At 41.5% G+C, this 22300-nt stretch overlaps 1 protein-coding gene across 1 annotated transcript; it reads left to right on the forward strand.

Annotated features, from left to right (window-relative positions):
- The first annotated feature begins 622 nt into the window (after positions 1-622).
- On the forward strand, positions 623-13429 carry LOC110080764 (heme-binding protein 1). Its single transcript, XM_020796925.3, has 6 exons — positions 623-771; positions 7190-7353; positions 9807-9892; positions 11428-11569; positions 11710-11893; positions 12226-13429. Exons 1-6 carry the CDS (start codon positions 638-640, stop codon positions 12398-12400), a joined length of 885 nt encoding a protein of 294 aa, XP_020652584.3. The 5' UTR covers positions 623-637; the 3' UTR covers positions 12401-13429.
- The last annotated feature ends 8871 nt before the right edge of the window (positions 13430-22300 follow it).

Genomic DNA, 22300 nt, shown 5'->3' on the forward strand with positions numbered 1-22300 from the left:
GGCAAGGCTCAAAGTGTATGGACCATACGTAAATGTGCACAGCCGGATGAAATACGCTGTTGTGCTATTAGACAGCTTGGTCTTTCCCCTGGGAAAGTTTCCACCTTTGCTAGTCGAAGCAGGCTTCAACTGCTTCCAAATTAAAGGCGCGGTGTGGCTGTTCCTTCTTTTTATCCCTATTAGATTTTTCTCCAATAAGAGAAAAAGAGGGAGGAAACCAGACTGCTGCTGATGACAACGGCAGCTGATCTCCCCGAAGGCTGCTTGAATGGCATCATCCGGACAGGGTCACCTTCCAGCTGTCCCCCAAATGCTTGGCCATGGGGACTGGGGGTGACGGGGTGGCAGTCCCGATACCTGCGGAGCGCAGCTGGCTGGGGAAGGCAGGGCGAGGCCCCTTCCCTGTCCTGCTGCCTGGACTCCTCTTTCCAAAAGCTTTAGGCACGGGATCTGAAGATTAAAACTCAAATAGACAATAATGTACGTGTTGCTTCTCCCACCGCCGCCCCTCATATGGAGAATCCTACCAGCTGGAAAATGGAAACCGGAAATGGTGGCAACAGAAACTGATGAAACCCAGGTGGGCCCTCAGAAGAAAAAAGGGGAGGGCGCCCAAAGAAATTTAATTGGTCGGGCGATGACGTCACCACTCATCGTCCCCGCCTCTCCTCGGAGGTCTGAGGCTCGGCCTCCAGTTTGCCTCTGGTGGTCACTCCCTCCTTTCGGCGCACAGAATCCGTTCCGGGTCGGGAAAGGCGCAGGAAGTGCCAGGTAACCGCTCCCTCCCTTTCCCCCCCCCTCTATCCCAATAGGGGAGTGGGACTGAGACCCCCTTCTCTTTTCCGCCTTGGGAACTGCGCGCGCTCTATTCCCCCTTCTCCTCCCCTCCCCGGCCGCGAGGCTGAGGGGATTGGCGGTTAGGGTGGAGGGGGGGCGGAGCTTTCGTGATGCCCTAGGTCAGGTTTCCTTCGCCTGTTGTTTTCTTTTTCCCTTGTCAGTGGGCGATTCGGCCTCTCTTCGTTCTGTTTCTCGTCCCCACAATAATGGTCGTTATCTGGGACTTAGCGCTTCGGCCCCCGGACTCCTGGGTCCCTTCCCCGTGCCTTGATGCGGCAGTTCGTCTCCGCTGGGAGTCGCCTGGAGCTTTCGTTTCGGCTTCTTTTCCCTTTAGACAACTTTACAATGGGGAGATATTCTGGGGGGGGGGGGGGACGCCTGTGCGCCCCCCCTCTGCTCGAGAGTCCCCCCTCTCACTGCCTGTTCTTCTGCCTGGCCACCTCCCCTTTACTGTTCCAGACTAGCCCTACTGGCCTGCCAACATTTTTTGTCCTTTGAAAACACAAACACACCTACACCCACCCAGGAAGCAGAATCAACCATTTCTATCTGGGAGTGTCGCGTGGCAGGAAGAAATTCACCAGGTGTAGTTTTCTGTTGCTGACCCTCCCATCTGTGTGGAAAGCTCCACCCCGTTGGATTGATGCCTGCCTCTCCAGCATAGGAAATAAAGTGCCCCTTCTGTATTTTTGTACAATATTTCATTTTATTCCATATCTCTGAAGAAGTGGACTCGATCCACGAAAGCTCATATTAAACTAATAATCTTTAAGGTGCCACATGTTTTTTGTCTTTTTTGTTTTTCCTTTTTCCTTTGAATTTTGCCTGATAAAGTGGCAATTTTATTTCAACCTCAAACTGTTCTGTAATGTGGGAGAAAGGGGAGGCCACCCCTTTCTGTTCCTTTTATTAGATTTGCCCCCTATATTCAGTGAAGTGCCACTTAATCTCTCCTCCCCATGCCCACTCTTCACTTTTTCTCTTCAAAAGGATCTCCTTTCTACTTTACTGATTGTGAGGCTGTATAGATACCATCCCACTGCAATTTTTTTCACATCTAAGAGCTTCACATTCTCATTTTCTGCAATAATACAAAGCCTAGAGAAAACCTGCTCTATTTCTTCAAAGTCTTCTTGCTTCTACAAGAATCTACTTTGAACAATTTTTGGCTTTTCTCATGCCTCTTCCTGGTCTTGCTCTCTACATTTTACAGGGTCTTTGTTTGATAATCTTTCCTGCGTCTTCCACACCTCCCCCCATATTTTTCTTCACTGCAGAAAATCTGATAGGAAGAAGCATGTCTGTACAGTATCTTCTAATTACTAGTGGCAATAATTCTTCCTCTGGAAACACCCTGTGTCTTTGTCTCTGAGTATCCACCCTCTGTCATCCTCTGCTTGAAAGCCATATCACCTGTTTGTGATGTCTTATATACAGTATCCAGTTTCTGCTCTCCTTTGAGAAAACTGTCATAAAATCCTGCCATATGAATTTTAGAAAATAAACTTACTGAAAACTGTGTGTTGGTTTCGGTGGCCAGTTACCCACAAACACCATTTTTAATATATTTTTGGAATTTGATATTGTAAGATCCTGAGCAACTTTCCATTTGACGAAAGTTTCAGAATTTTGGGAACACAGTAAGAGAAGTCTCTGGAGTTTACATATTCCTGCCTAGTGTCAAGGGTGAGATTGGTGGATGTGGGAAGGCATTGGCCAAAATGGTGTTGTTTAGCATAATAAATTGCACTAGGGTAGCCCCATTGATTCAATGGGGATTTCGTGGGTCCCTTACTGTAGCATGATTTACTACAATAAGCAACAGGATTTGGGCCATTATTAACAACACCATTTATATAACCACTGGAAATAAGAAAACAATTTATATAAATCTTATGAAGGAGAAACTCGTTGCATTTAAGAATATCTCTAATAAAGTGGAGAAAATCTAGATTCCCCCAAGCTACAAAAACAAACTAATTTTGTGGATGATCTTAAGGCTGTTGCATAAATAAACAAATAAGCTGTTCCGTTCAATGGTACTTGCTGCAGCTGAGTCTATAAAATACTGTACCAATGTAACATATTGGCTATTGGATTTTACTCCAAAATAAGTGAAATTGTGTAAATTGGGTGACAAATTGCAACTAATTATCAAGGTGCTGATTATATGCCAGTCACAAAACTAGGCACATGGTTGACATCTTGTTAATCTGTGCAGTTTGTCACAATTTTGCAATGTCACTTATTCCAGTATATATCAAACAAGAAACAGAATTTATTTATTTATATACCACCCATCTGGCAGCCAAGGCCACAAAACAGAAGCAAAATAATTAAAAAGTCAAAAACATTGTGGCATCTTAAAGAGTAACTGTGTGTGTGTGTTTAGTCGTTTAGTCGTGTCCGACTCTTCGTGACCCCATGGACCAGAGCACGCCAGGCCCTCCTGTCTTCTACTGCCTCCCGGAGTTGTGTCAGGTTCATGTTGGTTGCTTCGCAGACACTGTCCAGCCATCTCATCCTCGGTCGTCCCCTTCTCCTCTTGCCATCACACTTTCCCAATATCAGGGTCTTTTCCAGGGAGTCTTTTCTTCTCATTAGATGGCCAAAGTACTGGAGCCTCAGCTTCAGGATCTGTCCTTCCAGTGAGCACTCAGGGTTGATTTCCTTTAGAACTGATAGGTTTGTTCTCCTTGCAGTCCAGGGGATTCTCAAGAGCCTCCTCCAGCACCACAATTCAAAGGCATCAATTCTTCGGCGGTCTGCTTTCTTTATGGTCCAGCTCTCACTTCCATACATCACGACAGGAAAAACCATAGCTTTGACTATTCGGACTTTTGTTGGCAAGGTGATGTCTCTGCTTTTCAAGATGCTGTCCAGATTTGTCATCGCTTTCCTCCCAAGAAGAAGGCGCCTTTTAATTTCAGGGCTGCTGAACTACTATGCTTGAATATGAACTTTTGAATATGAACTTTTGAAGAAGTCCACTTCTTCAGACATAAGAATGAGACTACATGGCAAACAGTTATATGTGGCCCCAAGATAAAAATATAGTGGTTGGTTACTAGATATAAGTCGCAAATTGTGTAAGTCAGTGTGGCATTTCACAATTAGTAATGACTTAAGACCCCAGCTTGATATTCCGTTCTTTTTCTTTGAAGCTTTGTTCTGTAAAAAGTGACAATGGTTAGTTGGTAAGGGAACCCCAGGCTTTAGAAAGTAACAAAAGCAAAAGCAAAGCGTGCTGCTTATATACCACCCCATAGCGCTTCAAGCACTCTTTGGGCGGTTTACAAGTTAATTATGCAGGCTACACATTGCCCCCCCCCCAGCAAGCTGGGTACTCATTTTACTGACCTCGGAAGGATAGAAGGCTGAATCAACCTTGAGCCGGCTACCTGGGATTTGAACCCCAGGTCGTGAGCACAGTTTTGGCTGCAGTACAGCGGTTTAAACACTGTGCCACAAGGCTCAGATAGAAGTAGAAAGAACATAATCATTTCGGCATTACACATATGATAATGAGTTAAGAATCTCTGACTTTACCTTTGAAGCTTTAAAACTCACATTAAAATATAGAAGTTAATTTTATAAGGTGTCACCATGTTTTTGTCTTCTTTATTATTGTTATTGTTTTGCTTTTGTTTCTTGTATAATATGCTTGCACAGATTAACACAGCTACCACTTTAAAACCTACATATTCCAGAGTAAAATCCCAACAAGATTCTGGCTGATATAGCAGTAACTTGTTCACAAAAGCCAGTGAGACAGGAACAATTGTGAATGTTCTGAGAAAGTCGGAGAAATGCAAATTAATGCTCAGTTTCAGTAGCTAGCAGTCATGGCTATATGGTACTTCAAGGATCAGAGGCAGGATGCTTCTGAATGCAGGCTGCTGGAAACAGCAACATGGGTTGATGGGTATAGAATACAGAATGAAACTGATGACATAGGCCCTTGTAATCATCTTTCAAAGCTCTTCTTATGGTGGCTTATAAACTGAAGAATTCAAGAGTCCGACCAGGTGATCTGAGACATTTCAGAGTAAGGATGCATATACAGTAATCATTCTGTAGAAATGATACAGATAAAGAAATGCAAGTGTTTGAAGTGCATTGGAAGTGCATAGGTACTTATACACAGCCACTATTTGAATTTATAATCTGTTTCTACTAAATGTTGTGGGCTTTCGTTATGGTGTCTTGAAAAATAAATAGAAAAATATTATTTGAGAAAGGCTGTGGTTGCAAAACTGATTTAATATTTTGGTACTCCTGAATCTTTCTGACATCATAAAGTATCTTGATGCCTGCAGATAAGAGCAAAATATGGTGATAGAATGGACTGTACCACCTCGGAATGTTGGTGTAGGAATTACGCTGTCTGCAATTATAAACAATCTCTGCAAAAATTAAGTAAACTCATCATGTATAATAACTTCTCTCTATAGTATGTTTTCTGTTTGCTGAGAGATATGTGTAGGAGCATTTATATTACAGCCCTTCATTTGTGGACTAAGGTGCTACTGTTATCTGCCATTTGCTTTTCCTTAAATTAATACAGTTGTTATTTAAGATACCACTCATGCATTGTCCAGGCTGCTTGATAATAATTGTTGATAGGCTTGTTTTGGCCACCATTCAACATAATCCGGTGTTGAGTTATTGGCCTTGTGCTAACTAAAGTGAACTGCTGGATCAATCAATAGTTTAGGCATCTGGCTGTGGAGCCAGAGGTTGGACTTTTAATTCGGCACTATGCTTCCATAACAAGGGCTGGAATCTCTTCCAGCTCTGTTGTTCTAAGATGATGATGAATAGATTTCTGATTTTGTAGCATGTTTCCAAATAATGCTTTTATGGTGAAATCATCCATTTATGGGGAATTGTTATGAAGGAACTTTATTCCAGCAGGTCTGTTTTGTTCTATGTATTGCCAGTAACCTGACATCTTGGATCTAGAATCCATTTTGCCAAACTTAGAGACACTGCGCCATCAGTATGGCTCTCCGTGTCTGCAGAGGTACAGGAGCCATGCTGTATACAGTATGTGCTTTGATGGTTCCCAACCTGCGGGTTTGCAGATGTTGTTGAACTACACCTGCTGATTTGTTGACCTATGGACTTCCCCTGTGGGAGCTGAACTCTGGTAATATCTGGATTATATATGAGGGAGATGTTCATTGTGTTGATGGAGAAACTCAGGTGTCAAACCCAGCCACACGCACACATGTGAACACACAGCTGAAGGCTACAAGAATAGAAGATGGAGAAACTGGGCAGTGGTCCTGATTGCTTCGTCTAAGTATGGGGCATCAGCTTTAATATGTTTGCATTATGTTAATTTTTATCAAAAACGCTTGCCTATTTCCAAGGAACAACAATTAGAAATGTGCAAACACAACTGCTGATGGTTCTTACATCAATTACAGTATTGAGTAGAAGAGTACATGGTTTAATATAGATCAACCAAAAGCTAGATGTGCTGGATAAAAGTTCATGCATATTAGGAAAACATAACTATCAAAGCTCTCTATTTATTTATTTTTAATAAAACCTGTAGCAGAAAAAAGTGGCATTTTCTGTTGAAGCATACTTGCATGTAACAGAATTTATGAGCATTGTAACTTGCAGGGATTTTTGCAATTGTATTCCTGCAAAAGAATTCTAATTGCTTATACATGTGACCATAGTAAGTTACATATTTTGAAATATGTATCTAGAATGACTCGAAGTGAAATACTGTAATACAAATGTGTGTTAGCTGAGTAGAAAGCTGGCTTAAAAAACCAAGGAAGTCTCTTAGTAGCAGAAGAACTGATTTTGCAACTAATATTAAAAGCAAGGATACCCAGTGTGGTGCAGTAGAAAGAGCAATGGAATCGGACTCTGGGAACCTGGGTTCGATTCCTCCACTGTCATGGAAACTTGCTGGAGGGATGGAACTGGTAAAACCACTCCTTAAACACTTTGCTTGCCTTGAAAATTCAATTAGAGCCACAATAAGTCAGTTCTGACTTGAAGGTATGTAACAACATTGAAAGCAAAGCAATGTTTTTTTTTTCCTAAAATGGAACAAAATGACAATTCCTTCAAACTGGTAGAAATCCAATAGGCTCCATTTTGGAATTTCAGTCACTATACTGTATTATATTTTCTAATAGCTTCTCTTCAGGTTTTCGGAACGGGTGTCTCAGTTTTGCATATTTGTAGTGTTGAGCAATGTTACAGCAACAAGCAAGCAAGTGGTGGCCAGTGTGCGTAGCACTTCACTTGTAAGTGGAGCGGGACCATTGCTGGCCTTACCTGAACTACTCAGCTTGCGGAATGTCTGCACCCTTTTCTGCAGGAACTCTAGTGTTCAGATGGCTCGCATTACCCTTGAAGAACTTAATGAAATGAGCGATGAAGTTCTGGATGAAGAGGAGGGGCCAACGGACGGGGAGGAACAGAACAGGCTGTTTGCTCATTGGGAGACAGTAGCCAGCACTCATCAAGTATCACTCCCTCAAGGTAAGAATGTTTATTTCAGGTCAGGTACCTTCAAAACAGGGACTATTCATCTTTGTTTGGGCTTCGACCCAGACAGGCACCACCTTCATCTCAAGTTATGTTCTCTTCCATACTTCAGGTGTAGGCTATCAATTCTGGCTTTGTGTTTCTCCTCTATGAGCCGGCATGATTTCTAACCTCTAAGTTTTGTTTCTGCAATATTGGTTAAACTTTGGAATATGCTTCACTAGAGAAAATGTTAGCTCGGTGCTGCCAGTCAGTGCTATTACGCCTGGCTCTGAAAAATAACCGTGCAAGTAGTTTCACAGTTAACATGAGGGTCAGCCAGTCAAGATTATGTGAATCCCATTTCTGTTTTAAGCTAGAATAAAAAACTTCTTCTGCTCAGTCCTTGGCAAAATGCTTTAGCTGTGTTTGGTCTTGTATAGTCTTGAAATGGTATATATCTGTAAACAACCACAGGAAGGTAGCATTTTAAAGACTGAAGTCTTCCAACAACTACTTTTATAGGATACTTCATATTCTCAAATATTCTTCAGTTTCTGTCAGGTTTATAAAGATTTCTTTAATTCTTTAGGCCATATTAACTAATCACTGGAATTTTTTTTTCAAGGACTCTGTGAATTCAATCAACCATCATGCACTATCATGCTTTTATCAGTTTGTTTTGATTTGTTCTTGCATTTAAGAAAATAATGAGTTCAAATCTGGTATAGTAATTACGTTGGTTGCATGAGTGGGATGAATCCATTGAAAGTGGAGTTGGGTTTTCTGTGGTTTGGAACTAACGCCAGCACTAATTTAACAGGAATTACTTCATTTTCTCTTTGGAATTAAGCTTCAGATTAAAAGATAATGGCTAGACTCCTATTGGTGAAATATATGAATACATATAAATTTCATAATGCATGTTGGCAAATTGCTGCTAACTGACAAGGTGCCAGTTTCATTGCAAAGCACGCGCTCAATAGGTGCCCACCTAGCAGTGTGACTTTATTAGTGAGTTTGCCACCATGATTTACCCAATTTAACTTGTGAGTGTATGAACCACCAACAGGATTCTGGCTAGTGTTTCTATTAGTAAAGTACTTCAAGAACCATGTGCAGGCAAAGGCATACCAAAGGTTGTGTTAAAGTTAGTCTGTTATTTTTCTCAAGGAAAAAAGAAACATAATTTTTTAAAATTTTAATTTTATGCTGCTTTCCACTGTGGAACATTTCTCAAGTGACTCACCATAAATAAGTATTAAAAGATGTTAAAAATTATGTCAACAGATGGGAGCCAAAACAGTAACCCAATAGATACAACATAATATGAATTTGATATTACAATAAGATGGTTCACTAGCCAATTCAAAACTTAATGCAGAACTGTGTAATAAAAAAGCAAAAGCAAAATAAGGAGAAGGAAAGATACTCACACTACAAGGGAACATAGAAGCATAGTATGAATACTGTGGTCAGATTAGGCAGCACATTTTTAATGCAGGTAATATGAAGTCAAGTAAGTAGATAGCTCAGCCTGAAATGGGACACTGTCACCAGGTGTGGCATTCTTTCGCCTTTTGCCCTTTGCTGCCATCTTGATCCAAATCAGGGTGTTCTGAGCCTACTATTTGTTTGGGGTGCATGTATATCAGTGGGAACTTCCACTGGTAGCCTGCAGGTTCCCCTTTAAAAAGCCAGTCATGCTAATATGTGAAATGCCTCTTATCTAATTTGGTCGTCAGATTTCTTGAAAGGCAATGTTTTTTCCTATACAGTGGTACCTCGCTAAATAACGACCCTGCTAAACGATGAATCCGCATGATGATGACTTTTTGTGATCGCTATAGTGATTCGCAAAACAGTCATTCCTATGGGGGATTTTTGCTGGACGTCGATTAGGTCAGTGCTTCGCGAACCGTTTGTTCGCAGGACGACGATTTTTCCAGCTCCGCAAAATGGCTGCCCTGTGTTTTCCGGACCCATGCTTTGCAGGGCAGCCATTTTTACAGCTGATCGGCGCTTGCAAAATGGCTTCCCTATGGGCTATCTTCACTGGACAATGAGGTATTTTCCCTATTGGAATGCATCAAACCAGGTTTCAGTGCATTCCAATGGGGAAAGGGTTTTCGCATGACGATAATTTATCTAAACAGCGATTTTCCCGGGACGGATTATCGTCGTCATGCAGGGCACCACCGTACGTTCCCAGGTGGCTGTCTCAAAAACCGTTGCCTAAAGAGGGACCAAGGGTAGCATAGGGAAACTCAAATATTAGCATCAGTCCACCCATGCTGTTTCAGGAAGAACTATTGCAATGCCAGCATGCCTTTAAATCTGTAATATGATCTCCTGAAAATCCTGGAGGAAATTTGCTTGGTTGTATACAATTCTACATATTTTTGGAAAGCATTAAGACATGTTTCAGCTTTACTTTTAATTTTTCCCAATTTGTTGTGTTTTGATAGAGATGGCAGGTCCAATTGTACAAATGACGCGCCATAATCAGACACGCGAGCCTGTGCCGTATGCCACTTTATCACAACATGAGAAGGTGAGCCCTTGCATATGAGTAAACTTTTGTTTCCTGTGAAGTGCAGAGTGTTGTTCCTAAAGCATATACTCATATGCTTGTTGGTCCTAGTTCTGTGCCGTGTTGAGGACAAAATAGTAGATTGACTAAACTTGTCTGATACGTCTAGGGTTGCCTGACCATGAGTTTCCCCTTTCTGAGATTTTAGAACCTGAGACCTGGGGATGGGGGATACCTTGTGATCTCAAGAGGGCATGCACTTTTGTGACAATTGGAAAAAATATTCTATTTACTTGGAACTGTGGCACAGACAATATGGGTTTCCTATATTACGTCCTAAACAAATGTAACACATTCAACATGCATTCAAACACATCTGCATTCAGCCAGTTGCATGAAAGGTACCATACACAATAAAACCACATTTTCTCCTCCTCTTGCAAATTTTTCCCTGAGATTTGTTTCCTTGCTTGGAGACCTGGGGAAGCATCCTCGTTCCTTGAAATTTTTGAGAATGAGGAACTCTAGATGTAGTTCTGTTCCCCTGCCTTTTCTTCTTGGAGGATCCGATTAATGTTTTCCCTGCCACTGCAGTTGCTTTTTGTGGGGGAAAGGTGTCATCTCTAAGCGTGTACTGAATCTGTGTCATACAGTGACAGTGCAATCCTGTACATTTGTGTAGAGTTCAAGGGAATTTCATTCCTGGTAACTATTTAGACATGTGCCACCCCTGTTGTTTAAAAAACTATGATTCGGAAGTAAACATGGTAAGTGACCATCTAAGCCACTGGTTCTTAACCTTGGGTTACTCAGGAGTTTTGGACTGCAACTCCCAGAAGCCTTCACCACCAGCTGTCCTGACTGGGGTTTCTGGGAGTTGCAGTTCAAAAGCATCCGAGTAACAAAGGTTAAAAACCACTGATCTAAGCAATGTTTTAATTTCTGGGGAGCTCCAGAATTTTTAAAAAGTGAATAGAAACGTTAATATTAAAGCAGTGATATGTCTCATAAAAAGATGTTCAGTAGAGAAGCATTACAGTACAGTTTATTGTTACGATCCTTAGACCAGTCACAAGCATTGTTTAAAGCTATTTCCTAGCATTACAGTGAACTTGTGAGGATTATCCCAGCTGCCAGTAGTAAGAGAAGCCACGATTATAACCTGAAGGAAAGCATTATATCTATTCTGAATGTGAATAAAACAAATGATATAAAAACCATTGAAGATCTTTCAACCTTTCACAAGACATAAATCTACTGTCTCTCTTTGTTCTTCTTTTTCTGCTGCTGCCTAGGTAAATGTTGGTTTGGGGATCATGATAGTGAGGCATATGTGGTTTTACACCATCAGGCTTTCTGTTTGAGTTTATCATGCACATTGCAAATTATGGCACTGAAACAGTTGTAGTTTCTTCTGCAGTGTGGATGGAACTGGGAATTACTTTTCCATTTTATCTTACATGCCAAGGCTTTTTCAGTCATTACCACCCTGATTGGTTTGTTGTCAGGTGAGCCTACTGGGCTGTCACACTAATTCTTCTTCCTTCTTGGTTTAGTGTGAGGAGCTAGCATATGAGGAACGGTTGTACCCAGCTGGGAAATGGGCATGCATCACCAGACAAGAACCTAAATATGAGCAGAGTATCTCTATGGGTTTCATGAAATTAATACGGTACATCTGCAAGGAGAACTCCTTAGGTATGTGCGAGTTTCGTAAGTGTCATAACAGACCTGTTACCACTTACAATAGCTGGAGAAACTGAGGATGGAAAAGCATGGGATGACTTTCCTACAGCTCTCTTTCACTGCCTGGTCTGTCTGTGTATGCTTTTCTCTAGATCGTCACTTGGGAATGACAGTGCCAATAATCAATGAAATCCATTTGAACAAGGAGGGCACTGAGTTGCTTCAAGAAGTCCTCACTGCCTATTACCTTCCTGAGGAATTTCAGCCTAACCCACCTCTTCCCTTAGACCCGGACATCCAAATTGTAGAGAGAACAGCACTTCAGGTTATCACCAGGTGGGCCCTGCTTTGTGTATTCTAGGGTTATGTTCTAGGTTCCAGAGGCTTCCAAATAGAATAGGGATGGGTGGATATGCTATTTCATCTTAGCTAGGAAAACGGGAATGCATGAGAGGGAAGATGGAGATGCAAGTCAGCAGAACTCACAGAGAAAGGTAAACACCTTTCAAAAACATGCTGACAGTTGGGGGTCACTGTTCCCAGTTTGTTTTCAAGAAAGGAGTCATCCACAAAAGAATGGGAGAGCAAGTGGGTGCCTGAGTAGCAAATGTTTCTTACTAATGCTAGATCTTTATGGGAAATTGTTTTGTTGTTCACCTCATGTAAAGGGTCTTTTATGGGACAACTACAGAAGAAACGATCCTACGAGAGATTCGCCTTCTCTGGGAGTTGCTGGGCCCCACAGATAATGTGCTCCGAGAAACCTACTTGGTGGCTGCCTACCAGAACCCCAGTGTTCCTAACCGTCGCAATGAGATCTGGTTTATCCGGCGAGCAGACTGAAAGCACCATGAATCCCTGACAAGATTACAATCTGTCCCGTGACTGGATCCATTTCAGATGGCAGTTCTGGTCTGAAGGAGATTAATGCACATCCCGACTCACCGTAGAATAGATGAGCCACTCCTTTACCCCTGGGTGAATCAAGGAATGATGTTCCTTCTTGTGAGCTCATGGCCAAGGGGAAAAAAAGTAGGTCTCCCAGAGAAGGTTTTCACCCCACTCCTATGGGGGGGGGGCTGTAGGGGATTATGGTGATGTAGGTGGAGTTGGCGTTGGAAAGAACAATATATGTTTGCCTCAGTGGGCCCTAATGACGCCTAAGCTTAGTTGAATGAAGGTGTATTAGGGGTTGCTGTCGTTGAGCAACCCACACTGCAGGTTGCAAGGATTCGGCCTCGAATCATGAAATTAATTTGGGGAGCAGGTCTAGACACCAGTACCTTCAGCTATGTCTGTAGCTAATGGATGGTAATGGACAGTGCAGATATTATGACCCAAGTTACTTGTAAAAGGAGTCTTCTGATGCCACCGTGCGCCACCGTGCATTCCTTTTAGGCATGCGCATTGGAGGCTGCTTAGTCAGCTTATTCTCCAACACTGCTGAAGCTCCATCCATGCAGTTTGGGATGGACTGGCTTCCAGCTTTTATGGCTAAAGTAATTACACACCTCCAGGAACAAATGGTAAATCCTTGCCAAGGGCTATGACCCAGAGGAAAATCAGGAAAGCGGAATTCAAGCTCAATGCCTTACAGGTCCTCCTATTCTCCCAAGTGTAGTCGAAGAGCTGTACGCCACCCATTGGCTACCTCCTGCCTATCAGCCAGTGGGGCCTTTTGCCCATTGTTCCCTGATCAGGCAGGGCCAAGGGCTTGGTGTATCTGTAAGATGTCATTGGCAGCATTTTTGTCACGTTGCGTTGAGTTGTACATTGATTGTTTGGTTTTACACTCACAGATGCTGTTTTTCTCTCCTGATGGAGGATGGTAGCACAAAGCAAACCTGAAATAAACTCTAGCTCAAACAATGATGAAGGTTTTTGGTATGGGTCTTTATTGATTCCTGCGAAGTCCAGCTCAGATCACATTTGAGATGACTAGTAAAAAGTACAGTAACTGAGATGCAAGTAATGACCAAATTATGAAGAAGACAACCCCAGCTCAGAACTCGATAGATAAAGTCAGTATAAAGGAGAAATCCACAACACTCTTGCCTGCATAAATTCTTGTGGTTGTGGAAAGTCCTGAGTAATTACCTGAAATGCCTCTGGACTCCTCAGACTGAAAAACATCACTATTAGAGATCTGATGTAATGGAATTCTTTCTCCCTTTCAAGAAAATTTAAGGTGGACGTGATGATGTTCTTCCACTCGTTGCAATCTGTGTAACTGCAGCCAAATTCATGTATAGCAGCTAAAGAACTTTTTAAATTCCCACTTTGTAGATCCTGCAAAGATAGTTCACTGCTTTTAGAATCAACAGCCGGCATTTCACGTCCTTCAGAAGTTACAGCCTGACACACTAAGCATAAAAAATTGCAGTTATAGAGATCGCTGTCTCATCGCTATCAGAGAGCTAACTTTAATATGGTATAATCTCAAGACAGCTAAAGTAGAAACACTCAAAAATGATACCCCTGGGAGTCAAATGTAAAATATCCTGTGGTTGTCCAAATGTGAACAACTGCAGAATGTATAGCTTTCTTGATAGCTCTTGAAGCTTACAGTGAAAGAGCAGAGTCTCAAGTTTTAAACTGTCTGTTTAGATTCTCTCACATGAGGGTTAAGCCACCATTTTGTAGAGATAAGTCAGTTTCCTGATTATGACTAATCATCCTTCCAGAGAATGTTCTTGATGAATAAGACACTGTTGGGCAATTGTTTTTGTTTGGATGATCAGAGATCCAACAGGACTAATTGGAGATCCAACAGGAACACAGAAAAGGCCTACAGTTTAAAAAACAAAACAAAACTGGATACCCAGTGTGGTGGGTTTCGTGGATAGAGTGATATACTAGGACTCGAGGCCTGGGTTCAAATCCCTGCTCAGCCATGGAAAATCACTGCAGGTGTGGAACTGGTAAAACAAATCCTTAACTACCATATTTTCGCATGTATAAGATGTCCCCCCCTTTTCTAACCCAAAATTAAGAAATCTTAACTTAGCTTTGAGTATTCGGCCTCTGGGCTCAGAACGCTTGATTATGAATCTGAGCATTGCCTACAGGCTCCACCTCCAACAAGGTGTGTTCCAATTGGTTTGTTCAGCATCAGCTGACATCAGTTCCATAAGGCTCATGATTGGCAGAAGCTAAGCTTCCTGAATGTAGGAAACTAAGCCTCCTGATTGGAGGAAGCCTGTTTGCAGACGCAAGGTACAGGCAGTTTTGTTCTCTCCTCAGCTTATTTCTGTGTATAAGATGCCCCTCAATTTTTTTGTAATGATTTTAGGAAAAAGTAGTGTCTTATACATGGAAAAAATATGGTATCTCACATAGCTTGAAGAAAGAAAGAAAAATTCTCAGAATTCTGCATTCTACACCAAATACAAAATCCTATTCTTTGCATAGATTTTTGGAATACAAAGAGTCCTGCCTATACCCTAGGTGTGCCTGGAATTATTTGAGGCACAACATTTTCTCTAAGTTGTGTAGCTGCATAGGTGAGCAGTACTGTGTCCCCCTCCACACAGCGAAGTTCCTCCTCTTCCGCGCACTCACAGTGAGTGTTTCCAGCCCCTTTGGTTTCAATTGTGGCTTAAAATTAGAGGGAATGTAGTTTGAGGGCTTTAATCAGTTTCTACTGAACAATTTTGTGGAGTGAGGGAAGACCCGTATAAGAGCAAATGCATCTGTCCTGAAGAAGGATGACTGGATGGCTCAATTAGTTGGAGCACCTGGCTGTGGCCAGGGCTGAAGAGTTTGAATCCCCATAGTACCTGCTCAAGAAGAGCTGTCCTGCATAGCCCTGGCCCAGTTGTACAGTCCTAGTGAACCAGAAAAGGAAGAGACTGGTAAACTACTTTTGGGTACATTATATCTAGGAAACCATGACAAAGATTACCATAAACTGGAGTCAACTTAACAACACATAATCATTATCTTTAAGAAGGGGACTGTGTTTGATTCTCATGGTCCTTAGTAGGTGGAGCTACAGAGGAAGCCACAGAATGTGTGTGTAGGTTTAATCAGAGTAGTTATATTCTTCATAGTGCAGAAGAGCAACCTGATGCTGTAGTGAACATATTAAATGTCCTTGGTGCTCACAGAAAAAAATCAATGACTTAGGGAAATACAGGCTAGTCAGACTCAGCAGCAGAAGAAAACATCAAGCAGTTTCTGTCCATTAATAGTAAAAACATATTGGCTGAAATCCTGTTGTGTAAATTATGCCTGTTTGTGCACACCTTACATTGATGCAAATGGAGTGGAAAAAATCAAATGACAGTTGTTGCTCTTCCTCTTTCCATCCCATGGCTTCCATGCAATTAAAGAGATTACACAGGAGTTGGAAAAGCCTCAAGACAGAAGTAGAAGTTAATTCCTTAAAAAATTGCCCTACTGATGATTTCACCCTTCTACAGGGTAAATTATGCAACAGGACTTTAGCCACTGAAGAATAAATGAAAATTGATTAACAGGATAAATATATTAAATACAGTATCATACATTTAAATGATATGTAGTGGTATCCCTGTTTACCCCGCAAATAGCGGATGTAAGATATACATAATTTACAGTGTACTCTTCCTTACATCACTTGTTCCAAAACAAATTAAGATAATACAAGATAAATTTTGTCATCAACGCCTTAATTAAAGGGTGCCAGTATGGCACTGTAGATAAAGTTTTGAAGTTGGATAAGGACATGAATATGGGTTTCTCACGTTTCTAATTGTTCTGTATTTGCTTACATATGAGTAAATACTGTACTACTTTCTCAATGGGATCTGATTTTTATTACATGTGTATGATTGCATATAGTTGTGGGCAGATTTGATTCATTACTTCTTACAATTCATTTTTATAAAAAAATAGGGAGAGGAGGTGTTAAAGATGAATGTAAATTCTTCCCATACATCCACCTTGTATTAGATACATCTAAGGAGATCTATTATTCCCCTATCCTTATTAAATTTAGTTTTTTTCTATAACTTTATGCCCCTCTTGAACAGTGACATTAATAATATCCCACACTTCTGTCCTTTTTTTCCCCGTTAGGATACAGATTTTTTACAGTCATCCACCCTTTCCTACCCACACAACACAGAAATATGGGAAAGAAAATTGCATTTCATATATTCCAAAATCCACACTGGGTGATATATTTATTAGTTCAACCAAAAAGATACAAAATATAAAATCATATGTAATAGGTAACTACTATTGTTAGAAGTGTTTATATATATTTGTTGTTTAGTCGTTAAGTCGTGTCCAACTCTTCGTGACCCCATAGACCAGAGCACACCAGGCCCTCCTGTCTTCCACTGCCTCCTGGAGCCTACTGGAGTTTGGTCAAAAATATATTTAGTAGAGTGACTTTTTAAAAAACCCAAAAAAAGCAAAATATTTCAGTTTCTGTCATCTTCATTTGATCAGAATAAAAGAGCAGACTTTTGGTCAGAAGAAGAAGTCAGAAGTAGAAATATCTTACTATCATGTTTTATTTTTTCTGTTTTGTCGGTTATTCTTCTAAATATATGTTTTAAGTGATTAACCACATCCTTCTAGGATCTAGAGCAGACTTGTTTGAAGTGCTGTTTGGTGCTTTAAAAAACACCTCTCTCTCTTTATAATTATATATGGCACATAATGTAGAGAAGAACTTGTTGAAGAATGTTTGCCCAACTTACCACCAAGGGAACATCAGTGCTTTCTGATATGCATTAGAAAAACTCTGAATAATTATGGCTTCTTGGATCCACCAAGTTCCATTGTCTAATGTTTATAAGTTCTTGTTATTTACATACATCATCAACTTGTTTTTGATTTATAACAACACTGTGAATTAATTGCCATTAATTAATCCATCTCATGTTGGTCGTTCTCCTTTTTTACTGCTTTTCACTTATCTTTTCCAGTACATTTAGTCATCCCATTATGTATCATAAGAGTAATAATGCCAGCTTAACCATTTTAGCACCAACTGAAAGTCCAGGCTTGTTTTGATCTCGAATCAACTTACTTGTCTTTCTGGAAATTCACGAGACCCATAAAGTACCTCTAGCACCATATTCTAAATAAATTGTTCTTCTTCGTGGCCTCTGTGAATGCACACAAATGGGTTGTTCTGCACCTGTGCTGACGTTCTCGGAAGATTCTAGAGCTAAAAGTAAAAATTGAGTGGGATGATCCCCCATGGGGCAAATGCTCCTCCTACCCAAAATTCCCCTCACTTCTTTTTTTCCGCCGTGCTATACGGTTCTCTTGGAAAAATAGAGCGTTTTTTTTCGAGCGATTTCTAGTGATTATTAGCTGCTTCCCTTCAAATTACTACTAAATTAAATACTTCTTATTTTACAATCATCTAATCAACGATCCCTCATAAGTTGCTTCGTTTTCATTTTCCCGCTTTTGGCCTACCCCCCCATCTCTTCAACCCTTCCCCCCCTTCTGTTTTCCTGCCATTTATGGCCTCTTCAGCCCCCTTTAAAACGAGCATCGGTTGCAATAGCAAAATCCCATGTTCAGACGGTCACGAAAGGTGTCTTTTTTGCCTGGGGGAGCAACACTAAACCCAATTGTATGCAGCCTGCAAGAAACTTACCAAGCCCACACTTAAACAGAGGCTTCGGAGACTTTGATCTCATCTTTGGGAAGCTGCCATGAATCGCACAACATCAGCTGTAGAGACTGTTCGGTTGGTTAAGCAACAAACACCATCTTTGTCACTTCCCGGCCAGATGACCCCATCCCCTTGCTCCAAAGAGGGATCGGATAAGGCTAAGTCAACTTCTAAATCTAAGTCAGTGTCGACATCAAAAGTGACCCGAGCTCACAAGGCAACTAAGAAACAGAAGGAAAAATTGATCATTAAAAAGTCAAAGAAGAGTAAATCAGTGCATATTGATCCTCCTGAGGAGTAATTACTGTCTGCAATCATGGAGTAATCTTCAAGAGAGGCTCTGGGATTGACATCTGAAAGGGAGGAGGTGCATGTTCCAACAGCACAGACTCCGGTATCTACCAGTAGCCTCTCTCCTCAAATCGGCCATTCTGTGACTGAGTTACTGTCCAGTCCGGCCTCGGCCCCTTTGAGCCCTGCATCAGGGTGGGCAATAGAGCGTCAACTTTTGGAGCCTGAGTCTCCTCAACAATCTCCCAAAAAACAAAAGAAAAGAGGAAGCATATCTCCCCACCATGATATATGCCTCCATATGGACAGTACTATCAATTTCCATTTTTTCCTGGGTTTCCATACTTCAGCATGGAAGGAGTGCTTCCTTAATGCTTTTCCATCTCCATCACTTCCAATTGAACGTGATCCTTGTAGCTCCCTGGTGACAGCCCTGGTTCACTTACCTCACATCGATGTTGATGGACACGCTTTGTCTCCCTCAGGTTCCCGACCTCCTGACATTGAACAAAGGGATGGTCTACCATCCAGACCTTCCCTCCCTGAACCTGACAGCTTAGAGAATACTCCCACCTTGAAAAACATTCTGGATCGAGCTAGAAAACCATCAACTCGACTCCTATATGAAAATAAATGGAAAGGCTTCATTAAATATATGGACACAAATAATTTACCTGCCATACCCATCTCCCTGAAGATGCTACTTACTTTCTTACGCCATCTTTTCGATTTCAGACTTTCTTACTCCACTTTAAAGGTTTATATATCAGCCATCGTTGCCCATCAACCTGATAACTCTAGTTCAGCAAAACGTTTAGCTCACCCTACAGTTAAGAAATTTCTTAAGGGACTCAACAACATTTGCCCACCACATCAGTGTATAATTCCTCAATGGTCACTGTAAATTGTTCTCAGTGCGCTTATACGCCCACCATTCAAGCCAATGGCCTCTTCAAACCTGAAATTACTTTCTTTAAAAACAGCCTTCCTAGTGGCTATAACATCTTCTAAGAGAGCCATTGAGCTTGCCGCCCTCCGATCTGATCCACCCTTTATCCAATTTCACCCAATAAAGTTACATTATATTTTGATGTTTCCTTTTTTCCCTAAGATTGTCAGAATTTCATCTTAATCAACCAATCATATTACCATTTTTCTTCAAATCACCATCATCTCCTCTAGAGCACATGCTCCATATGATAGAAGTAAGATGCTCTTTGGCATTTTATAGTGACAGAACTAAGGCTTTCAGAAAAACTAACAGGCTTTTCATAGGCTTCCATAGTCCTCACAAGGGAAGTCCAGACTCATCTAAATCCATTTCCAGATGGATAGTCCAGACTATATCTCTGGCTTATGAACTAACTGTCAGACAAATCACCTCCTGATCAACTGAAAGCACACTCCACAAGAGCGCTGTCCACTTCTGCTGCCTTCCAGCATGGAATCGAGATTCCTAACATCTGTCGTGCTGCAACGTGGTCTACCCCATCGACCTTTGTCAAGCGCTACCGCCTAGACATGAGAGCACGCAATGATGCTGGATTTGGCAGAGCTGTGTTGGCATCTGTAACAGCCACCCTCAAACCTCAAAGAGTGGTTGCTGCTTCACTTTAAAAACCTCTGCTGCCACCAACTTATCCTTAAATAATCATAAAAGGACAAGTATATCTTTAAAAACAAAAACTGGTTTATTGATTACAAAAATAAAAATAGTAAATCACTGGTAAAGAATCAATTAATCAATCACTGTTAATAAACACTGGCTCACACAGACTATTTCTCCACTGACAGGCTCACTCACTCATTCTAACTACTAAACACTTTAAACTCTCAGCTCAAACTCTCATCTCCAATCTCCCTTCACATACTCTTCACCCCCCTTTTTATACTAGCTCCTCCCCTTAAGTTCCACCCTCCGTCACACCATAGGCTGATGACTCACTGCCCAGCTGTGACAGACATGTGATGTTATATCGGCCCGTTACAGCATCCTTCCAACTGTGATGTCCCACCATCCGGTAAATGAAGCTTGCTAGTCACCCATTTGTGTACATTCACAGAGGCCATGAAGAAGAAAAAGAGTTTACCTACCTGTGCTCCTCTGTGAATTCACACATCCCGCCCATCCTCCCCTCTGTCCGTCATGGGCTATTTTTAATGACTCTTCTGCCTGACAAGGACAAAATTTAGGAACTGAGGGGAATCTTGAGTGTCCCACTCAATTGTTACTTTTAGCTCTAGAATCTTCCAAGAACATCAGCGCAGGCGCAGAACAACCTGTTCGTGTGAATTCACAGAGGACCACTAGAATAACTATGGTTACAGGTAGGTAACCTCTTATTTTCCCCTAGTCCCCCAGGAGACTTATTAGGAGTATCTTTAACATATCATTTATCGTACAGTATTTTGTTATGTAGAAGGTTTATGAAAGGAATTAACAGAGATTTAACATGCTAGTATAAGGTTCTAAATGGTTTGGCTAAGATGGACAAAGGAATCAGGAATTTACAGTTGTCAGGCATTAACCCTAATTCCACCGTTGCATGTTCCCTTTGATATGAGATAACATTACTGCAGAAGAATGAAGCAAAGACATATATTGCTTTCTGTCTGAAAAACAAGTGTGAGACAAAATGAAAGTTATCAATTATATTGAAGGTTTATAACATCAGCTGTTGAGCCAGAGGTTGGGAGTTCAACTTCCCACTATGCCTCCTGTAAGCAGAGACAGCCTGTGTACTCTTGGGCAAACTGCACAATCCCAGGGCATCCTCAGCAGAAGATAATTGAAAACCACTTCGGAGTTGTTGTTTTTTTTTAGTTGTTTAGTTGTGTCTGACTCTTCATGACCCCATGGACCAGAGCACGCCAGGCCTTCCTGTCTTCCACTGCCTCCCGGAGTCGGGTCAAATTCATGTTGGTCGCTTTGATGACACTGTTCATCCATCTTGTCCTCTGTCGTCCCCTTCTCCTCTTGCCTTCACACTTTCCCAACATCAGGGTCTTTTCCAGGGAGTCTTCTCTTCTCATGAGATGGCCAAAGTATTGGAGCCTCAGCTTCAGGATCTGTCCTTCCAGTGAGCACTTAGGGTTGATTTCCTTCAAAATGGATAGGTTTACTCTCTTTGCAGTCCAGGGGACTCTCAAGAGTCTCCTCCAGCACCACAATTCAAAAGGATCAATTCTTCGGTGGTCAGCCTTCTTTATGGTCCAGCTTTCACTTCCATACATCACTACTGGAAAAAACATAGCTTTGACTATGTGGACCCTTGTCGGCAATGTGATGTCTCTGCTTTTTAAGATGCTGTCTAGGTTTGTCATCACTTTCCTCCCAAAAAGCGGGTGTCTTTTAATTTCACCATCTGCAGTGATCATGGAGCCAAAGAAGGCAAAATTTGTCACTGCCTCCATATCTTCCCCTTCTATTTGACAGGAGGGGATGGGACCAGTGGCCATGATCTTAGGTTTTTTTATGTTGAGCTTCAGACTGTTTTTTGCGCTCTCCTCTTTCAGCCTCATTAAGAGGTTCTTTAATTCCTCCTCACTTTCTGCCATCAGAGTGGTATCATCTGCTTATCGGAGGTTGTTGATATTTCTTCTGGCAATCTTCATTCCGGATTGGGATTCCTCCAGTCCAGCCTTTCACGTGATGTATTCTGCATATAAATTAAACAAGCAGGGAGACAATAGACAGCTTTGTCGTACTCCTTTCCCAATTTTGAACCAATCAGTTCTTCCATATCCAGTTCTAGCTGTAGCTCAAAGGTTTTTGCGTAGTCAGTGAAGCAGAATGAGATGTTTTTCTGGAACTCTCTGGCTTTCTC

This window comes from Pogona vitticeps, chromosome 1 (assembly GCF_051106095.1).
Source record: "Pogona vitticeps strain Pit_001003342236 chromosome 1, PviZW2.1, whole genome shotgun sequence".
NCBI classification, from domain to species: Eukaryota; Metazoa; Chordata; class Lepidosauria; order Squamata; family Agamidae; genus Pogona; species Pogona vitticeps.

Coding starts and splice junctions, on each gene's coding strand:
- LOC110080764 (XM_020796925.3), top strand. CDS start 638: ATGACGTCACCACTCATCGTCCCCGCCTCTCCTCGGAGGTCTGAGGCT. Junction 9,893..11,427: donor CTTTATCACAACATGAGAAG/GTGAGCCCTTGC, acceptor TTCTTGGTTTAG/TGTGAGGAGCTAGCATATGA. Junction 11,894..12,225: donor GCACTTCAGGTTATCACCAG/GTGGGCCCTGCT, acceptor CCTCATGTAAAG/GGTCTTTTATGGGACAACTA.